Source organism: Hyperoodon ampullatus (genome assembly GCF_949752795.1).
Source record: "Hyperoodon ampullatus genome assembly, chromosome: 3".
Taxonomy (NCBI): Eukaryota; Metazoa; Chordata; class Mammalia; order Artiodactyla; family Ziphiidae; genus Hyperoodon; species Hyperoodon ampullatus.
In genome coordinates this window covers 112282904-112304817 of record NC_136916.1, presented here as the reverse complement: position 1 = coordinate 112304817, position 21914 = coordinate 112282904, and the positions used below count along the sequence as shown (strand labels likewise).

The 21914-nt window shown below is 38.1% G+C and overlaps 1 protein-coding gene across 2 annotated transcripts in view; it reads right to left on the bottom strand.

The window, feature by feature from the left end:
* Window positions 1–21914, bottom strand: part of SCFD1 (sec1 family domain containing 1) — a gene marked incomplete at its 5' end in the record, with an annotated part of 137793 nt that overhangs the window by 97051 nt on the left and 18828 nt on the right. For both annotated transcript variants that reach the window (XM_079701113.1, XM_079701114.1), the window contains 3 exons: window positions 28–117; window positions 4491–4578; window positions 5854–5976. In XM_079701113.1, the coding sequence (XP_079557239.1) occupies window positions 28–117; window positions 4491–4578; window positions 5854–5976 (301 nt within the window). The remainder of the gene's footprint in view (window positions 1–27; window positions 118–4490; window positions 4579–5853; window positions 5977–21914) is intronic.

The following is a 21914-nucleotide window of genomic DNA, read 5'->3' as shown; positions in this document are numbered from 1 at the left end:
GAAATAAACAAAGGTTTGAAAACTTACCCAGTGTAACAAAAAAGCAAAAGAGGCTGTCAACAATAGTGTCCATAACAGTTTCCATTTCCGTATCTGTGATATCTGGTCTGTTAATAGCTAAAATGACGTAGATAAAGGAGAAGAAAGTGACCAAAATTTATCCCTTACTTTTATTCAAATTATTACTTGACACCTATCAATATTCAGTTTGATAATACTTGTAATAGTTAAAGAAGTAAAAATTTTTATGCTTTAAATTTTAAGTGAACAAGTATCCACAAAAATTATAATACTTCAAAAAAAATACCACCTCAATATCAGTAGTAGTAATGAGTAGTATCAATATTAGACCAGTAATAATAAGAAAAAACCCACCACATAAATTATACAAAATTTTTGCCAGAGCAAATAGGAAAATAAATATCGTCTTCCATAATTTTATTCACAAACGTTAAATGGCCTCAAGAAACTACTGATCTTACTATCCAAATACTGCCAGAAAAGGACAATGTATCAATAAATCAATTACAGCAAGACCAACATCACATACATTTTCTTTGTATTATAACAAATTATATAAATTTCTTTTCTAATCTACTAGACTGTACTTAAGTGGTTCTCAAACTCCAGTGGATAGAAGAATCATTCTAAGAATAGGAGAGAAGAGAAAGAAGTTTCTCTGGAAGCTATTAAAAATGAAAGATTATTAGCCCTTTCTCTCAGGGATTCAATTCAATAGATTTGGGATAATTCTAGGTAATCTGCAATTCTGACAAACACCTCAGGTGATACTTGGGGCTACACGTTTTTTTCTTTTCTGTCCCATTTCTTTCTTGGAACTTTAAGAACCAACATGTCAAATGTTTTTAAAAGGTAAGAGTAATAATGGTCCCTAGCCAGGAGGGAAGAATAAATGGAGAGGTGGCAAGCCTACTCACTAGGTTGACAACCAGTGACTTTGCTATCCTGGCTGCTCTACTACGTGATGGCTTCCACATTTGAAAAACAGGTTGTTGGGGCTACACTTTAAGAAACATTGCTGTGAAGACTTTTCTTGACAAAGACCTTGCCTTATTCAGCTTCCTATCTCTCAGAGTACCTAGGCTCAGTGTCTGACAAGTAGAAGCTCAGTAACTATTTGTTAAAAGACTGACTGGACTAAAATATTATCTATATAATATGTTTAATTTCCCAGCATCTTGAATGTGAAAACAAATATAAAATTCAGTACAACTTGTGATCAGCATAAGAGGAAATCAGAATCCAATTGGATACAACAGAGTGTTCAAAGAAAGTGTGGTACATGCAGAGAACATAAAAATAACAAAGACTTTAACCATAATCTGGATGAGGAAACGTGCTGCTATTCAGTATTGCAGACTGCCATCTAGCCAAATCAGATGACAGAAATGGCATAAGGATACGTGAATTATGTAAATTCAGGGGATACCAATCCAGTGAAATACTCAGCTCATTCTGCCAATCACTGGTTCAGGTAAAATCTATATGAAGCCTCCATCCTTCAGGTCCATACCCTTCAACCCTTCAGTCCCACACCTCTGAAACAACTGACCTCAACAGTCAAAACACTGTCCATCACTAACTTCAACTCACTTTCAACAACCACTTGGTTTGTCTGAGACATTAGCCTAAGTCTAACTAAGGTGACAAGTCTGCGTCCTTTATTGGATAAATTCCCAATCCGTGGAAAACAGGTGATAAAAATTGAATCCATGGTATCAATACGGTTGATTTATGTTTTGAATAATCTGTTTAAGATTATTAATTAAAGCACTTGTGATGTTTGAGAGGACTTGCCACATAATTACATAATAATTAAGAGCACTAACTCTGGAGTGAGTGCCTGGATTTAGTAACCCGGTTTTGCCATTTCCTTATCAAGTTACTTAGTATCTGTGCCTCAGTTTTTTCATCTAGAAAACAGAAATAATATTAATTCCTACTTCATTAAGTTATTCTGAGGAGTAAATGAGCTTATATTGTAAAATGTGTATAGGGCAATCTACTACTATTATTATATTATAATTATACTATTGAGAATCTAGGCGATTAAGCATGTGATTATACTTTAAAATTAATAAATTAAATTTATACTTTTAATTCAATAATTATTAATTTCAGACTTGTGATTTTTAAGTTGAGAGATATAAGAAAACAAATTTATAAACACTTGAATGTTTAATGAATTTAGACTCCCTATAAATTTAATTATTTTTAATAATTATTTAAATATTTGGGCAGATTTTGTTTGTTAGATTTATAAAGTTGCCTGGTCTGGTATTTGAAGTACTTAAAACTACTCAGCCATAAAAAATCATGACATTTTGCTGTTTGCAGCAACATGGATGGACTTGCAGAGTATTATGTCAAGTGAAATAAGTCAGACAGAAAGACAAATACTGCATGGTATCACTTATAAGTGGAATCTAAAAAATGCAACAAACTAGTGAATGTAACAGAAAAGAAGCAGACTCACAGCTATAGATAACAAATAAGTGGTCACCAGTGGGGAGAGGGAAGGGGGGACAACCTAGGGGTAGGGATTAAGAGATGCAAATTATTATGTATAAAATAAGCTACAAGAATACATTATACAGCATAGGGAATACAGCCAATATTTTATAATAACTATAAATGGAACATAACCTTTTAAAATGGTGAATCACTATATTATACACCTGTAACTTACATAATATTGTACATTGACTATACATCAATTAAAAAACAAATAATTAAAAAATGAATAGGCTGAATTTATAAACGCAACTTAAACTTTAAGGAAATTTAACAAACTGAGTTTGTTGACTAAGTTTGTTAAATGAGACTGATTATTATTTAGTCAGTTCAATCTGAGTTAATCAAAGAAAAAGTAAAGGTGCTTGTTTTCAAATAAAGAGACTTATAAACAAAATTTACAAGTTTAGCTTAAAGGCTTAAGGGAAACTAGGTTTTAAACATGTAACTTAAGTAGCTAATTAAGTTAAAGGTCAATTAAATGTAAACAGACTTCTGTAAATAACTAGAGTAGGTCAAAAATCTCTTACATGGGCAATTCAGCAAATACTTACACCCATTTAGAGATGTTGCTTAATTTCAGCAAGAAGGCATACTATGGAGCTCAGTGAAACCAAAAGATTCATGCTCTCTTCTCTTGGAAGCTTACCACCTGGTCCAGTGTGTTATGATAGAATACTGCTAGTATTTTGAGCAGAACGATTTTCTGTGTGAGTATGGTTTACACACTGCAGAAGATTTAGCATCCCTAGTCCCTGCTCACTAAATGCTAGTGCTAATTGTGACAATCAAAAATGTCCTTACACAATTCCAAATGCCCCCATGGGATGCCCCTACTTTAGAACCTCTGAAACTCTAGTCATCCCCAAACATCTCAATCCTTAGGTATCAAATTAATAATTATTTCTATGAATTGGCTAATCACATCTTCTGTAGTCTGCAATTTTCTTTAAAATATTTGACCTAACTAATCAATGGGCACAAAGTTTCAGTTAGGCAAGATGAATAAGTTCTAGAGATCTGCCATACAACACTGTACCTAAATCAACAATACTGTATTATGTACCTAAAAATGTTAAAAGAGCAGATCTCATGTTAAGTGTTTTTACAAAGAAAAAGAATCAGCATAGACAATAAAACACGGTGTGGGTGTCCGTGTGCCTGTGTGCATGTGTGTGTGTACATGCATGTGTGTCTGTTAACTGTGTGTATGCGTGTGCATCTGTTAAGTTTAATCTGCATCCAAGGAATGGTCAGTTTATCAAAGCTGGGAATACAAGCTTCAGAGGTGGTTAGATAGCATTTGATCAAATACCAATACTCAATCCTACCACTGCATGAACAGGGTATAAGAATCAAGGGTGTCTAACAACCTATATTTGAGAATGGTACTTATATCAATACTTCATTCCATAATAGGACATTAGTAGCTGCTGACTCTTTGTTGTTGTCTGATCTTGACAAATAGCAACATTGACCAACCTTTTCTGAGTGCTTACGATATGCCAGTAACTTGTCCAAGCATTTTACATACACTAATGCATTTAACTCCCATAAAAACTCTGAGGTAGATAGTATTATTATTCCTGTTTTACAGATTTGGAAACTAAAGCACAGAGAAGCAAAGTAAACTTGTTCTTGTCCAAGGATCACAGTACTAAAAGATTAACTGAATCTTACTACTAAAATACTGTCTTACTCACCATGAGTGAACCATTAGTGCAAGTTGCTGTGGGGTAACTAAAAGGTCAGATAATTGGTCCTTCATTGAGCTTACAAAACAGATTTAGTAAGTGTTGTCTACATGTGAAAGAACTCAAGTCTGAGACTTGTTTTCTTTATGGGCTGTAAACAAAGCTGGGTTTGGAGTGCACTAAACATGTTTACTATTGTTTTTCTACAGTACACTGTTTATTTTGTTAACAATGAATTATAAAATTCCTATTTTTACATACCACGATATGAAACAAGCTCCTTATTTTGATTACATAATACAAACATATCATCTTCCAAAGTAATAAAATTGAGATACTGATCGAAAACCTAGAAACAAAAGAAAATATTTTCAAATCAATTTTACAATACTGAATGCACATTTAGTTTGATTTAATCTACTAATGATAAAAATGAAAAAAAATATAATTATATTCAATAACTAAAAATTATACCATGTAGCACGTAGATTGCCAAATTGGGCAAGAATGAGAAATTAACATTAAAAAGCAATAAAAAAAACCAAGACTCTGGGTAATAAATTATCAAGGAGAGTAACAGTTTCAGAAAACAAAATTTAATTAGATATACAATTTTAAAATAAATTGTGGTTGGGATGGGAATGGATATCAAATATGAAGAAAAACCACAATTTTAATTTTTATATTCATTTAAATCATACTTCTCTAAGAAAGTCATAGTAACTGTTTTTACACTGTGAACTATATTTATAGGTGGGGAAAAGTTACACTAGTTCTTTAGAAGTGTAAATCAGAAGAAAAATGAAGAAAACTATCTGAGATATGTTAAATGTAGTTAAATCGAAAACTGTTCATATTATTTCATGTAAAACTAATGATAAATTTTGGAAGAGAAAGAAAATAAGACATAAGCCTTAAAAACTAATCAGAAGTAGTAGTGGACTATCTAAATCTAAGAATGAAAAATCTATTAATATGAAAGAATGGGAATTAAATGCATGGTTGTTTAGTCTTTTATTTGCCCTATATCATTCTGTAGAATTTTCAGTTATATCTTGTCCAAATTCAATAAACAAAGGGCAAAACAGGGCTACAACCAGGAATATATTTTATAGATTTATTTATAATTAAGCCAAACATGACTAAAAGTGACTATGATATAGAATTGCTGGCCTTCTTTCTTATAATATGCAATACAGCCCCCTTGGATACTCTCTCCTAACTAAAAAAATATCTCAAGATAGTATGGTAACTATAGTGATCACTGATAAAACAATGTCAAAATATTCTGGGTATAATTTATGACAATACAACTGTCAAACTATTTCTAAGCTGAGTTAAAAAAAATTATACAAATCCCAGCCCAAAACAAAAATTGATTCAGCTTTTTATTTTTGTCTTTCAAATTAATTGAGTAATAAGTTCCTTTAGTTTGGTTTATTTTGCCTAGTCCAAGTTGAAGATAATTTACACTATCAGAACTCTTTCTAGAAGTATTGGGTCTAAATATTTTTTAGGTTGTTCCAGTCCTTTGTAAATTAGACACCAATGTCTATTTATAAGTTTCAGAATATTACTAAATTTTACATTAACAAAATGTTATCAGCCAACCAAAACCTCTTACCTTGGCTACTTGTGTTACTGCACTAGCTGCTAATGCTGCATTTGCAATATCTTCCAGTTTACTTCTTGAAATAGCAGAAATAAAATTTAAATAATATGATTCATAGAGTTGATTTCGAAGATCCTATGAATACAATGAATACTTCATTCTTATAGGATAGTATAAAGGATAATGACCAATGCAAATCTTTTAGATACAGTAAGAGCAAGGTTTTAGAGGATAATATGCATATTTAAAAGACAGCTTATACAAATGATACAAAAAAAGTAGCTCAGAAGAATAGATATGAAGAGGTACTGTTTACTTGGTTACCAGATATAATTGATATGTATTTTAATAATTAAAGTTATGATACTATAATTACATTATCAATAAAATCCTATTCATTACAGTAGTGTACAAAACTGCTTTAAATTAGCATACTTGTATTCTTCTTAAAAAAATCCAGGAAAGGGGGAAGATGGCGGAAGCGTAAGACGCGGAGATCACCCTCCTCCCCACAGATACATCAGAAATACATCTACACGTGGAACAACTCCTACAGAACAACCACTGAACGCTGGCAGAAGACCTCAGACTTCCCAAAAGGCAAGAAACTCTCCACGTACCTGGGTAGGGCAAAAGAAAAAAGAATAAACAGAGACAAAAGAATAGGGATGGGACGTGCACCAGTGGGAGGGAGCTGTGAAGGAGGAAAGGTTTCCACACACTAGGAAGCCCCTTCGCAGGCGGAGACTGCGAGTGGCGGAGGGGGAAAGCTTCGGAGCTGCGGAAGAGAGCACAGCAAATGGGTGCGGAGGGCAAAGCGGAGAGATTTCTGCACAGAGGATCGGTGCCGACCGGCACTCACCAGCCCGAGAGGCTTGTCTGCTCGCCCGCCGGGGCGGGCGGGGCTGGGAGCTGAGGCTCGGGCTTCGGTCAAATCCCAAGGAGAAGACTGGGGTTGGCGGTGTGAACACAGCCTGAAGGGGTTAGTGCACCACGGCTAGCCGGGAGGGAGTCCGGGAAAAAGTGAGGACCTGGCCGAAGAGGCAAGAGATTTTTCTTCCCTCTTTGTTTCCTGGTGCGCGAAGAGAGGGGATTAAGAGCGCCGCTTAAAGGAGTTCCAGAGACGGGCGCGAGCCAAGGCTATCAGCGCTGGCCCCAGAGACGGGCATGAGACGCTAAGGCCACTGCTGCTGCCACCACCAAGAAGCCTGTGTGCGAGCAAAGGTCACTATCCACACCTCCCCTCCAGGGAGCCTGTGCAGCCCGCCACTGCCAGGGTCCCGTGATCCAGGGACAACTTCCCCGGGAGAACGCACGGCGCGCCTCAGGCCGGTGCAACGTCACGCCGGCCTCTGCCGCCGCAGGCTCGCCCCACACTCCGTGCCCACCCCCCCCGCCCTGACTGAGTGAGCCAGAGCCCCTGAATCAGCGGCTCCTTTAACCCCGTCCTGTCTGAGCGAAGAAGAGACAACATCCGGCGACCTACACACAGAGGCGGGGCCAAATCCAAATCTGAACCCAGGGAGCTGTGCGAACAAACAAGAGAAAGGGAAATTTCTCCCAGCAGCCTAGGGAGCAGAGGATTAAATCTCCACAATCAACTTGATGTACCCGGAATCTGTGGAATACCTGAATAGACAACGAATCATCCCAAATTGAGGAGGTGGACTTTGAGAGCAAGATATATTATTTTTTCCCCTTCTCCTTTTTTTTTTGAGTGTGTATGTGTCTGTGTGAGATTCTGTCGGTATAGCTTTGCTTTCACCATTTGTCCTAGGGTTCTGTCTGTCCGTTTTTTTTTTTTTTTACTTAAAAATTTTTTTCTTAATAATTATGTTTTATTTTAATAACTTTATTTTATTTTATCTTACTTTATTTTATTTTATCCCCTTCCTTCCTTCCTCTCTCTCTCTCTCTCTCTCTCTCTCTCTCTCTCTCTCTCTCTCCTTTTTCTACCTCTTATTCTGAGCAGTGTGGATGAAAGGCTCTTGGTGCTGCAGCCAGGAGTCAGTGCTGTGCCTCTGACATGGGAGAGCCAAGTTCAGGACACTGGTCCACAAGAAACCTCCCAGCTCCATGTAATATCAAACGGCAAAAATCTCCCAAAGATCTCCATCTCAACATCAACACCCAGCTTCACTCAAAGACCAGCAAGCTACAGTGCTGGACACCCTACGCCAAACAACTAGCAAGATAGGAACACAACCCCACCCATCAGCAGAGAGGCTGCCTAAAATCATAATAAGTCCACAGACACCCCAAAACACACCACCAGACATGGACCTTCCCACCAGAAAGACAAGATCCAGCCGCATCCACCAGAACACAGGCACTAGTCCCCTCCACCAGGAAGCCTACACAACCCACTGAACCAACTTTAGCCACTGGGGACAGACACCAAAAACAACGGGAACTACGAACCTGCAGCCTGCAAAAAGGAGACCCCAAACACAGTAAGATAAGCAAAATGAGAAGACAGAAAAACACAGAGCAGGTGAAGGAGCAAGATAAAAACCCACCAGACCTAACAAATGAAGAGGAAATAGGCAGTCTACCTGACAAAGAATTCAGAATAATGATAGTAAAGATGATCCAAAATCTTGGAAATAGAATAGAGAAAATGCAAGAAACATTTAACAAGGAACTAGAAGAACTAAAGAGGAAACAAGCAACGATGAACAACACAATAAATGAAATTTAAAATACTCTAGAAGGGATCAATAGCAGAATAACCGAGGCAGAAGATCGGATAAGTGACGTGGAAGATAACATAGTGGAAATAACTACTGCAGAGCAGAATAACAAAAAAAGAATGAAAAGAACTGAGAACAGTCTCAGAGACCTCTGGGACAACATTAAACGCACCAACATTCGAATTATACGGGTCCCAGAAGAAGAAGAGAAAAAGAAAGGAACTGAGAAAATATTTGAAGACATTATAGTTGAAACCTTCCCTAATATGGGAAAGGAAATAGTTAATGAAGTCCAGGAGGCACAGAGAGTCCCATACAGGATAAATCCAAGGAGAAGCACGCCAAGACACATATTAATCAAGCTGTCAAAAATTAAATACAAAGAAAAAATATTAAAAGCAGCAAGGGAGGGCTTCCCTGGTGGCGCAGTGGTTGAGAGTCCGCCTGCCGATGCAGGGGACACGGGTTCGTGCCCCGGTCTGGGAGGATCCCACATGCCGTGGAGCGGCTGGGCCCGTGAGCCATGGCCGCTGAGCCTGCGCGTCCGGAGCCTGTGCTCCACAACGGGAGAGGCCACAACAGTGAGAGGCCTGCATACCACAAAAAAAAAAAAAAAAAAAAAAAAAGCAGCAAGGGAAAAATAACACACAAGGGAATCCTCCTAAGGTTAACAGCTGATCTATCAGCAAAAACTCTGCAAGCCAGAAGGGAGTGGCAGGACATATTTTAAGTGATGAAGGAGAAAAACCTACAACCAAGATTACTCTACCCACAAGGATCTCATTCAGATTTCATGGAGAAATTAAAACCTTTACAGACAAGCAAAAGCTGAGAGAGTTCAGCACCACCAAACCAGCTTTACAACAAATGCTAAAGGATCTTCTCTAGGCAAGAAACACAAGAGAAGGAAAAGACCTATAATAACAAACCCAAAACAGTTAAGAAAATGGGAATAGGAACATACATATCAATAAATACCTAAAATGTAAATGGATTAAATGCTCCCACCAAGAGACACAGACTGGCTGAATGGATACAAAAATAAGACCCATACATATGCTGCCTACAAGAGACCTACTTCAGACCTAGAGACACATACAAACTGAAAGTGAGGGGATGGAAAAAGATATTCCATGCAAATGGAAACCAAAAGAAAGCTGGAGTAGCAATTCTAATATCAGACAAAATAGACTTTAAAATGAAGACTATTAGAAGAGACAAAGAAGGACACTACATAATGATAAAGGGATTGATCCAAGAAGAAGATATAACAATTGTTAAATATTTATGCACCCAACATAGGAGCACTTCAATACATAAGGCAAATACTAACAGCCATAAAACGGGAAATCGACAGTAACACATGCAGAGTAGGGGACTTTAACACCCCACTTTCACCAATGGACAGATCATCCAAAATGAAAATAAATAAGGAAAACACAAGCTTTAAATGATACATTAAACAAGATGGACTTAATTGATATTTATAAGACATTCCATCGAAAAACAACAGAATACACATTTTTCTCAAGTGCTCATGGAACATTCTCCAGGATAGATCATATCTTGGGTCACAAATCAAGCCTTGGTAAGTTTAAGAAAACTGAAATTGTATCAAGTATCTTTTCAAACCACAATGCTATGAGACTCGATATTAATTACAGGAAAAGATCTGTAAAAAATACAAACACATGGGGGCTTCCCTGGTGGTGCAGTGGTTGAGAGTCCACCTGCCGATGCAGGGGACATGGGTTCGTGCCCCGGTCCGGGAGGATCCCACATGCCGCAGAGCGGCTAGGCCCGAGAGCCATGGCCGCTGAGCTTGCGCGTCTGGAGCCTGTGCTCCGCAACAGGAGAGGCCACAAGAGTGAGAGGCCCGCGTACAGCAAAAAAAAAAAAAAACACATGGAAGCTAAACAATACACTACTTAATAATGAAGTGGGCTTCCCCGGTGGCGCAGTGGTTGAGAGTCCACCTGCCGATGCAGGGGACACGGGTTCGAGCCCCAGTCTGGGAAGATCCCACATGCCGCGGAGCGGCTGGGCCCATGAGCCATGGCCGCTGAGCCTGCGCGTCCGGAGCCTGTGGTCCGCAACGGGAAAGGCCACAACAGTGAGAGGCCCGCGTACCACACACACACAAAAAAAATAATAATAATGAAGTGATCACTGAAGAAATCAAAGAGTAAATCAAAAAATACCTAGAAACAAATGACAATGGAGACATGACGACCCAAAACCTATGGGATGCAGCAAAAGCAGTTCTAAGAGGGAAGTTTATAGCAATACAGTCCTACCTTAAGAAACAGGAAACATCTCGAATAAAAAACCTAACCTTGCACCTAAAGCAATTAGAGAAAGAAGAACAAAAAACCCCAAAGTTAGCAGAAGGAAAGAAATCATAAAGATCAGATCAGAAATAAATGAAAAAGAAATGAAGGAAACGATAGCAAAGATCAATACAACTAAAAGCTGGTTCTTTGAGAAGATAAAGAAAATGGACAAACCATTAGCCAGACTCATCAAGAAAAAAAGGGAGAAGACTCAAATCAATAGAATTAGAAATGAAAAAGGAGAAGTAACAACTGACACTGCAGAAATACTAAAGATCTTGAGAATTACTACAAGCAACTCTATGCCAATAAAATGGAAAACCTGGAAGAAATGGACAAATTCTTAGAAATGCACAACCTGCCAAGACTGAATCAGGATGAAATAGAAAATACAAACAAACCAATCACAAGCACTGAAATTGAAGCTCTGATCAAAAATCTTCCAACAAACAAAAGCCCAGGACCAGATGGCTTCACAGGCGAATTCTATCAAACATTTAGAGAAGAGCTAACACCTATCCTTCTCAAACTCTTCCACAATATAGCAGAGGGAGGAACACTCCCAAACTCATTCTACGAGGCCACCATCACCCTGATACCAAAACCTGACAAGGATGTCACAAAGAAAGAAAACTACAGGCCAGTATCACTGATGAACATAGATGCAAGAATCCTCAACAAAATACTAGCAAACAGAAACCAACAGCACATTAAAAGGATCATACACCATGATCAAGTGGGGTTTATTCCAGGAATGCAAGCATTCTTCAATATACGCACATCAATCAATATGATACACCATATTAACAAATTGAAGGAGAAAAACCACATGGTCATCTCAATAGATGCAGAGAAAGCTTTTGACAAAATTCAACACCCATTTATGATTAAAAAAACCCTGCAGAAAGTAGGCATAGAGGGAACTTTCCTCAACATAATAAAGGCCATATATGACAAACCAACAGCCAACATCGTCCTCAATGGTGAAATACTGAAACCATTTCCACTAAGATCAGGAACAAGACAAGGTTGCCCACTCTCACCACTCTTATTCAACATAGTTTTGGAAGTTTTAGCCAGAGCAATCAGAGAAGCAAAGGAAATAAAAGGAATCCAAATCGGAAAAGAAGAAGTAAAGCTGTCACTGTTTGCAGATGACATGATACTATACAGAGAGAATCCTAAAGATGCTACCAGAAAACTACTAGAGCTAATCAATGAATTTGGTAAACTAGGAGGATACAAAATTAATGCACAGAAATCTCTGGCATTCCTATACACTAATGATGAAAAATCTGAAAGGGAAATTAAGAAAACACTCCCATTTACCACTGCAACAAAAAGAATAAAATATCTAGGAATAAACCTACCTAAGGAGACAAAAGACCTCTATGCAGAAAATTATAAGACACTGAAGAAAGAAATTAAAGATGATACAAATAGATGGAGAGATATACCATGTTCTTGGATTGGAAGAAACAACACTGTGAAAATGACTCTACTACCCAAAGCAATCTACATTCAATGCAATCCCTATCAAACTACCATTGGCATTTTTCACAAAACTAGAACAAAAAATTTCACAATTTGCATGGAAACACAAAATAGCCAAAGCAATCTTGAGAAAGAAAAATGGAGCTGGAGGTATGAGGCTCCCTGACTTCAGACTGTAATACAAAGCTGCAGTAATCAAGACAGTATGGTACTGGAACAAAAACAGAAATATAGATCAATGGAACAGGATAGAAAGCCCAGAGATAAACCCACACACATATGGTCACCTTATCTTTGATAAAGGAGGCAGGAATGTACAGTGGAGAAAAGACAGCCTCTTCAATAAGTGGTGCTGGGAAAACTGGACAGGGACATGTAAAAGTATGAGATTAGATCACTCCCTAACACCATACAGAAAAATAAGCTCAAAATGGATTAAAGACCTAAATATAAGGCCAGAAACTATCAACCTCTTAGAGGAAAACATAGGCAGAACACTCTATGACATAAATCACAGCAAGATCCTTTTGGACCCACCTCCTAGAGAAACGGAAATAAAAACAAAAATAAACAAATGGGACCAAATGAAACTTCAAAGATTTTGCACAGCAAAGGAAACCATAAACAAGACCAAAAGACAACCCTCAGAATGGGAGAAAATATTTGCAAATGAAGCAACTGACAAAGGATTAATCTCTAAAATTTACAAGCAGCTAATGCACCTCAATAACAAAAAACAAACAACCCAATCCAAACATGGGCAGAAGACCTAAATAGACATTTCTCCAAAGAAGATATACAGACTGCCAACAAACACATGAAAGAATGCTCAACATCATTAATCATTAGAGAAATGCAAATCAAAACTACAATGAGATATCATCTCACACAGGTCAGGATGGCCATCATCAAAAAATCTACAAACAATAAATGCTGGAGATGTTCTGGAGAAAAGGGAACACTCTTGCACTGCTGGTGGGAATGTAAATTGATACAGCCACTATGGAAAACAGTATGGAGGTTCCTTAAAAAACTAAAAATAGAACTACCATATGACCCAGCAATCCCACTGCTGGGCATATACCCTGAGAAAACCATAATTCAAAAAGAGTCATGTACCAAAATGTTCATTGAAGCTCTCTTTACAATAGCCAGGACATGGAAGCAACCTAAGTGTCCATCATCGGAGGAGTGGATAAAGACGATGTGGCACATATATACATTGGAATATTACTCAGCCATAAAAAGAAACGAAATTGAGTTATTTGTAGTGAGGTGGATGGACCTAGAGTGTGTCATACAGAGTGAAGTAAGGCAGAAAGAGAGAAACAAATACTGTATGCTAACACACATATATGGAATCTAAGGGAAAAAAAAAAAGGTCATGAAGAACCTAGGCATAAAATGGGAATAACGACACAGACCTACTACAGAATGGTCTTGAGGATATGGGGAGGGGGAAGCGTAAGCTGTGACAAAGTGAGAGAGTGTCATGGACATATATACACTACCAAAGGTAAAATAGATAGCTAGTGGGAAGCAGCTGCATAGCACAGGGAGATTAGCTCGGTGCTTTGTGACCACCCAGAGGGGTGGGATAGGGAGGGTGGGAGGGAGGGAGACGCAAGAGGGAAGAGATATGGGAACATATGTATATGTGTAACTGATTCACTTTGTTATAAAGTAGAAACTAACACACCATTGTAAAGCAATTATACTCCAATAAAGATATTTTAAAAAAATTCCAGAAGTGGCTCTCTTATATAGCTTAAATGCTTATTATATTGGGCAGACACTACCTTCTACTGTTTCTAGTCATGTGATGATACAACAAATATATCCTTCACTGTACATAGACATGTTATAATTCTAATGACGAATTCTAGAACTATTCCTTCTCGATCACCCAAAAACCGTGTCATTTAAACTTATGTTAATTCTTAAATCAAATTTACTTAGCTTCTTAGACTCTAGGCAAATAGATACCTAAATAAGCATATTTCTTCAAATCTAAGATAATGCCATTGTAACAGGCACTGCTATTTTATGTAGCACTAAGGAAGAATGAATGCTGTCAATAAAATTCTATAACACACCATCAATTTTAAGATACATATGATTTCAAAGATGCTGAAATGTGAAAAACTGAGGGTCTGGAGCCTGTGTGAGGAAGATGGCTGAGCAGAGCAGTGGTTCAACAAAGACTGGGAGATTGGTTAAGGAATTGAGAATTGATAAATAAGTAATTATGTTGAGGATGTTGGGAGCCATGTTTCTCACTGTCAGCGAAAGAAATTATAAATTTGTAAAGGGAGAAGGAAAAGCTAGAATGAATCCTTTATTTCTGAATTGAAACAATTTCAGAGATTATCTATCTCTGTCTAAATAGAGAGATAAGCAGGAAGATTTATAGCATTAAATATTGGTATAAATATTGATATACATGTATTTCTTACCTCTGTCCATTCAGAGGACCCAAGAACTGTCACATCCTAGCAGCAATGAGTAACTAATGCTCAGACACTGATTTCTAAACACCATTCTCCACAAAAAGCAACCAGGGCTCCTTAGACAAATGGCTGAATCTTGGGCTCTTACAGAGAAAGTACAAGATGAGACTGGAATATCTTATTATGGAAAAAATTAAGGAAGTGATCAAAGAATGCGGGAGACATTTCAAAAGAAGTTGAGCAATGTTGCAGGATGTAAGATCAATACATAAAAGTCAACTGGGTATCTACACACTTGCAATGAGTAACCCTAAAAATGAAATTAAGAAAATGATTCCATTCACAATAGCATTAAAAAGATATAAGGGAATAAGTTTAGCAAAAGAAGTGTAAAACTTACATTCTGCACAGTACAAAATATTATTAAAAGACTGAAATAAATGGAAAGATATCCCATGCTCACGGATCAGAAAATTTAATATTGTTAAGATGGCTGACAATCATCAACAGGAAGACACTGGAACTCACCAAAAAAGATACCCCACATACAAAGACAAAGGAGAAGCCACAATGGAATGGTAGGAGGGGCACAATCACAGTAAAATCAAATCCAATATCTGCTGGGTGGGTGACTCACAGACTGGAGAACACTTATACCACAGAAGTCCACCCACTGGAGTGAAGGTTCTGAGCCCCACGTCAGGTTCCCAACCTGGGGGTCCGGCAACGGGAGGAGGAATCCCTAGAGAATCAGACTTTGAAGGCTAGTGGGATTTGACTGCAGGTCTTCGACAGGACTGGGGGAAACAGAGACTCCACTCTTGGAGGGCACACACAAAGTAGTGCGCGCACTGGGACCCAGGGGAAGGAGCAGTGACCGCAGAGGAGACTGAACCAGACCTACCTGCTAGTGTTGGAGGGTCTCCTGCAGAGGCGGGCAGTGGCTGTGGCTCACCATGGGGACAAGGACACTGGCAGAAGTTCTGGGAAGTACTTGGCATGAGCCCTCCAAGAGTCTGCCATTAGCCCCACCAAAGAGCCCAGGTAGGCTCCAGTGTTGGGTTTCCTTAGGCCAAAAAACCAACAGGGAGGGAACCCAGCCCCACCCATCTGCAGTCAAGCAGATTAAAGTTTTACTGAGCTCTGCCCACCAGAACAAAAGTCAGCTCTACCCACCACCAGTCCTTCCCATCAGGAAACTCGCACAAGCCTCTTAGATGGTGACATCCACCAGAGGGCAGACAGCAGAAGCAAGAAGAACTACAATCCTGCAGCCTGTGGAACAAAAACCACATTCACAGAAAGATAGACAAGATGAAAAGGCAGAGGACTATGTACCAGATGAAGGAACAAGATAAAACCCCAGAAAAACAACTAAATGAAGTGGAGATAGGAAACCTGCCAGAAAAAGAATTCAGAATAATGATAGCGAAGATGATCCAGGACCTCGGAAAAATGGAGGCAAAGATCAAGAAGATGCAAGAAATGTTTAACAAAGACCTAGAAGAATTAAAGAACAGAGATGAACAATATAATAACTGAAATGAAAACTACATTAGAAGGAATCAATAGCAGAATAACTGAGGCAGAAGAACGGATAAGTGACCTGGAGGACAGAATGGTGGAATTCACTGCCACGGAATACAATTAAGAAAAAAGAATGAAAAGAAATGAAGACAGCCTAAGAGACCTCTGGAACAATATTAAACGCAACAACATTTGCATTATAGGGGTCCCAGTAGGAAAAGAGAGAAAGGACCTGAGAAAATATTTGAAGAGATTATAGTCGAAAACTTCCCTAACATGGGAAAGGAAATAGCCACCCAAGTCCAGGAAGCGCAGAGAGTCCCAGGCAGGTTAAACCCAAGGAGAAACATGCCGGGACACGTATTAATGAAATTGACAAAAATGAAAGACAAAGAAAAATTATTGAAAGCAACAAGGAAAAAATGACAAGTAACATACAAGGGAACTCCCATAGGTTAACAGCTGATTTCTCAGCACAAACTCTACAAGCCAGAAGGGAGTGGCAGGATATATTTAAAGTGATGAAAGGGAAGAATCTACAACCACGATTACTCTACCTGGCAAGGATCACATTCAGATTCAAAGGAGAAACCAAAAGCTTTACAGATAAGCAAAACCTAAGAGAATTCAGCACCACAAAACCAGCTCCACAACAAATGCTAAAGGAACTTCTCTGAGTGGGAAACACAAGAGAAGAAAAGGACCTACAAAAACAAACCCAAAACAATTAAGAAAATGGTAATAGGAACATACGTAGCAATAATTACGTTAAATGTGAATAGATTAAATGCTCCAACCAAATGGCACAGGCTCACTGAATGGAATCAAAAACAAGACCCATATATATGCTGTCTACAAGAGACCCACTTCAGACCTAGAGACACATACAGACTGAAAGTGAGGGGATGGAAAAAGATATTCCATGCAAATGGAAATCAAAAGAAAGCTGGAGTAGCAATACTCATATCAGATAAAATAGACTTTAAAATAAGGAATTTTACAAGAGACAAGGAAGGATACTACATAATGATCAAGGGATCAATCCAAGAAGAAGATATAACAATTGTAAATACATATGCACCCAACATAGGAGCACCGGAATACATAAGGCAAATGCTAACAGCTATACAAGAGGAAATCAACAGTAACACAATAATACTGGGGGACTTTAACACCTCACTTACACCAATGGACAGATCACCCAGACAGAAAATTAATAAGGAAACACAAGCTTTAAGTAACACAATAGTCCACATAGACTTAATTGATATTTGTAGGACATTCCATCCGAAAACAGCAGATTACGCTTTCTTCTCAAATGCACACGGAACATTCTCCAGGATAGATCACATCTTGGGTCACAAATCAAGCTTCAATAAATTTAAGAATATTGAAATCATATCAAGCATCTTTTCTGACCACAATGCTATGAGGTTAGAAATAAATTACAGGGGAAAAAACCACATAAAATCAGAAACACATGAGGCTAAACAGTACATTACTAAAAAACCAAGAGATCCCTGAGGAAATCAAAATAACCTAGAGACAAATGACAATGAAAACATGATGATCCAAAACCTATGGGATGTAGCAAGAGCAGTTCTAAGAGGGAAGTTTACAGCAATACAATCCTACCTCAAGAAACAAGAAAAATCTCAAATAAACAATCCAACCTTACACCTAAATGAACTAGAGAAGGAAGAACAAACAAAACCCAAAGTTAGTAGAAGGAAAGAAATCATAAAGATTAAAGCAGAAATAAATGGAATAGAAACAAAGAAAACAATAGCAAAGATCAATAAAACTAAAAGCCGGTTCTTTGAGAAGATAAACAAAATTGATAATTTTAGCCAGTCATCAAGAAAATGAGGGAGAGGCCTCAAAGCAATAAAATTGGAAATGAAAAGGGAGAAGTTACAACAGACATCGCAGAAATACAAAGCATCATAAGAGACTACTACAAGGAACTCTATGCCAATAAAATGGACAACCTGGAAGAAATGGCCAAAGTCTTAGAAGGGTATAAACTTGCAAGACTGAACCAGGAAGAAATAGAAAACAGGAACACTCCAATCACAAGTAATGAAATTGAAACTGTGATTAAAAATCTTCCAACAGGGCCTCCCTGGTGGCGCAGTGGTTGAGAGTCCGCCTGCCGATGCAGGGGATACGGGTTCGTGCCCCGGTCTGGGAGGATCCCATATGCCGCGGAGCGGCTGGGCCCGTGAGCCATGGCCGCTGAGCCTGCGCGTCCGGAGCCTGTGCTCCGCAATGGGAGAGACCACAACGGTGAGAGGCCCGCGTACCGCAAAAGAAAAAAATCTTCCAACAAACTAAAGTCCAGGACCAGATGGTTTCACAGGTGAATTCTATCAAACATTTGGAGAAGAGCTAACACCTATCTTCTCAAACTCTTCCAAAAAATTGCAGATGAAGGAACACTCCCAAACTCATTCTACAAGGCCATCATTACCCTGATATCAAAACCAGACAAAGATACCACAAAAAAAGAAAATTACTGACCAATAACACTGATGAATATAGACACAAAAATCCTCAACAAAATACTAGCAAACAGAATCCAACAACACATTAAAAGGATCATACACCATGATCAAGTGGGATTTAGCCCAGGGATGCAAGGATTTAACATACACAAATCAATCAATGTGATACACCATATTAACAAACTGAAGAATATAAACCATGTGATCCTCTCAACAGATGCAGAAAAAGCTTTTGACAAAATTCAACACCCATTTATGATAAAAACTCTCCAGAAAGTGAGCATAGAGGGAAACTACCTCAACATAATAAAGGCCATATACGACAAACCCACAGCAAACATCATTCTCAATGGTGAAAAACTGAAAGCATTTCCTCTAAGATCAGGAAATAGACAAGGATGTCCACTCTTGCCACCATTATTCAACATAGTTTTGGAAGTCCTAGCCACAGCAATCAGAGAAGAAAAAGAAATAAAAGGAATACAAATTGGAGAAGAGGAAGTAAAACTGTCACTGTTTGCAGATGACATGACACTACACATAGATAATCCTAAAGATGCCACCAGAAAACTACTAGAGCTAATCAATGAATTTGGTAAAGTTGCAGGATACAGAATTAATGCATAGAAATCTCTTGCATTCCTATACACTAACAATGAAAGATCAGAAAGAGAAAGTAAGGAAACAATCCCATTCACCACTGCAACAAGAAGAATAAAATACCTAGGAATAAACCTACCTAAAAGACCTGTACTCAGAAAACTATAAGACACTGATGAAAGAAATCAAAGATGACACAAACAGATGGACAGATATACCATGTTCTTGGATTGGAAGAATCAACATTGTGAAAATAACTATACTACCCAAAGCAATCTACAGATTCAATGCAATCCCTATCAAATTACCAATGGCATGTTTTACAGAACTAGAACAAAAAATGTTAAAATTTGTATGGAGACACAAAAGACACTGAATAGCCAATGCAATCGTGAGGGAAAAAAACATAGCTGGAGGAATCAGGCTCCCTGACTTCAGACTATACCACATAGCTACAGTCGGCAAGACAGTATGGTACTGGCACAAAAACAGAAATATAGATCAATGGAACAGGATAGAAAGCCCAGAGATAAATCCATGCACCTATGGTCAATTAAGCTGTGATAAAAGAGGCAAGAATATACAGTGGAGAAAAGACAGTCTCTTCAATAAGGGGTGCTGGGAAAACTGGACAGCTACATGTAAAAGAATGAAATTAGAACACTCACTAACACGATACACAAAAAGAAACTCAAAATGGATTAAAGACCTAAATTAAGACTGGATACTCTAAAACTCTCAAAGGAAAACATATGAAGAACACTCTCTGACATAAAGCAGAGCAAGATCTTTTTTGACCCACCTCCTAGAGTAATAGAAATAAAAACAAAAATAAAGAAATGGGACCTAATGAAACTTAAAAGCTTTTACACAGCAAAGAAAACTATAAATAAGACAAAAAGACAGCCCTCAGAATGGGAGAAAATATTTGCAAACGAATCAATGGACAAAGGATTATCTCTACAATATATAAACAGCTCATGCAGCTCAATATGAAAAAAACAAACAACCCAGTCAAAAAATGGGCAGAAGACCTAAACAGACAATTCTCCAAAGAAGACATACAGATGGCCACAGGCACATGAAAAGCTGTGCAACATCACTAATTATTAGAGAAGTGCAAATCAAAACTACAATGAAGTATCACCTCACACCAGTTAGAATGGGCATCATCAGAAAATCTACAAACAACAAATGCTGGAGAGGGTGTGGAGAAAAGGGAACCCTGTTGCACCGTTGGCGGTAATATAAACTGATACAGCCCCTATAGAGAACAGCCTTGAAAAACTAAAAACAGAATTACCATGTGACCCAGTAATCCCACTACTGGGCATATACCCAGAGAAAACCATAATTCAAAAAGACACATGCACCCTAATGTTCACTGCAGCACTATTTACAATACCCAGGTCCTGGAAACAACCTAAATGCCCACTGACAGACGAATGGATAAAGCAGATGTGGTACATATATACAATGAAATATTACTCAGCCATGAAAAGGAACAAATTGGGTCATTTGTAGAGACTTGGATGGACCTATAGACCATCATATAGAGTGAAGTAAGCCAGAAAGAGAAAAATAAATATTGTACATTAACACATATATGTGGAATCTAGAAAAATGGTACAGATGATTCAGTTTGCAAGGCAGAAATAAGAGACACAGATGTAGAAAACTTTTGGACACCAAGCGGGACAAGTGGGGGTGGGATGGGGGCTGGTGCTGGTGGGATGAATTGGGAGATTGGGATTGACATATATACACTAATATGTATAAAATACATAACTAATAAGAACCTGCTATATAAAAAGTAAATTAATTAAATTAAATTAAAAAAGGAAAATGTAATATGCTAATAAACAAAAATCTCAATTAAAGAGTTGGGAGACCAGAAGGGGGAGCTCTCACAACCTGTGATGATAGAACCTAACAGGAAGAAGAAAGACTCCTTTGCTGGCAAGAACTCAGCCAATGCAAAGTCATGAGCTCTTTGTTTTAGTTATGGTCTGTATATTTTCACACTAGATTGATGACTTTCCTTGAAGACAGACTACCTCTTTTGTGGCTAAAGTCTTTTTAGAAAAGGTTATCCTTACCTGGGGAACTCCTCTAGAACTCTGAGGTACCCATCTTACTGGCCAGGTGCTTTGACAAGTCCTTTTCCTCTCTATATAAGTGTTCTCCTTCCTTTGCCATGCCGGGACTTGCATGTGGTTTGGCATGGTTGCAGACCCCAAATTGCAATTCTCTGCTAATAGTGAATAAACCCACCTTTGCTGGAGAAATATTTGGCAGTGTTTTTGTCTCAGGTCAACAGCAGTCTATGTGCTAGCATGTACACTGCTAATGGGTTGGTCACTATTTCTACGCTTTTTCAGTGGGCAGAGTAAGGAAATCCTTTTTTTTTTTTTTAAGGAGATAATATATCATGAGTTCATACTGATATTTCCAATTCAAGTTTAAGAG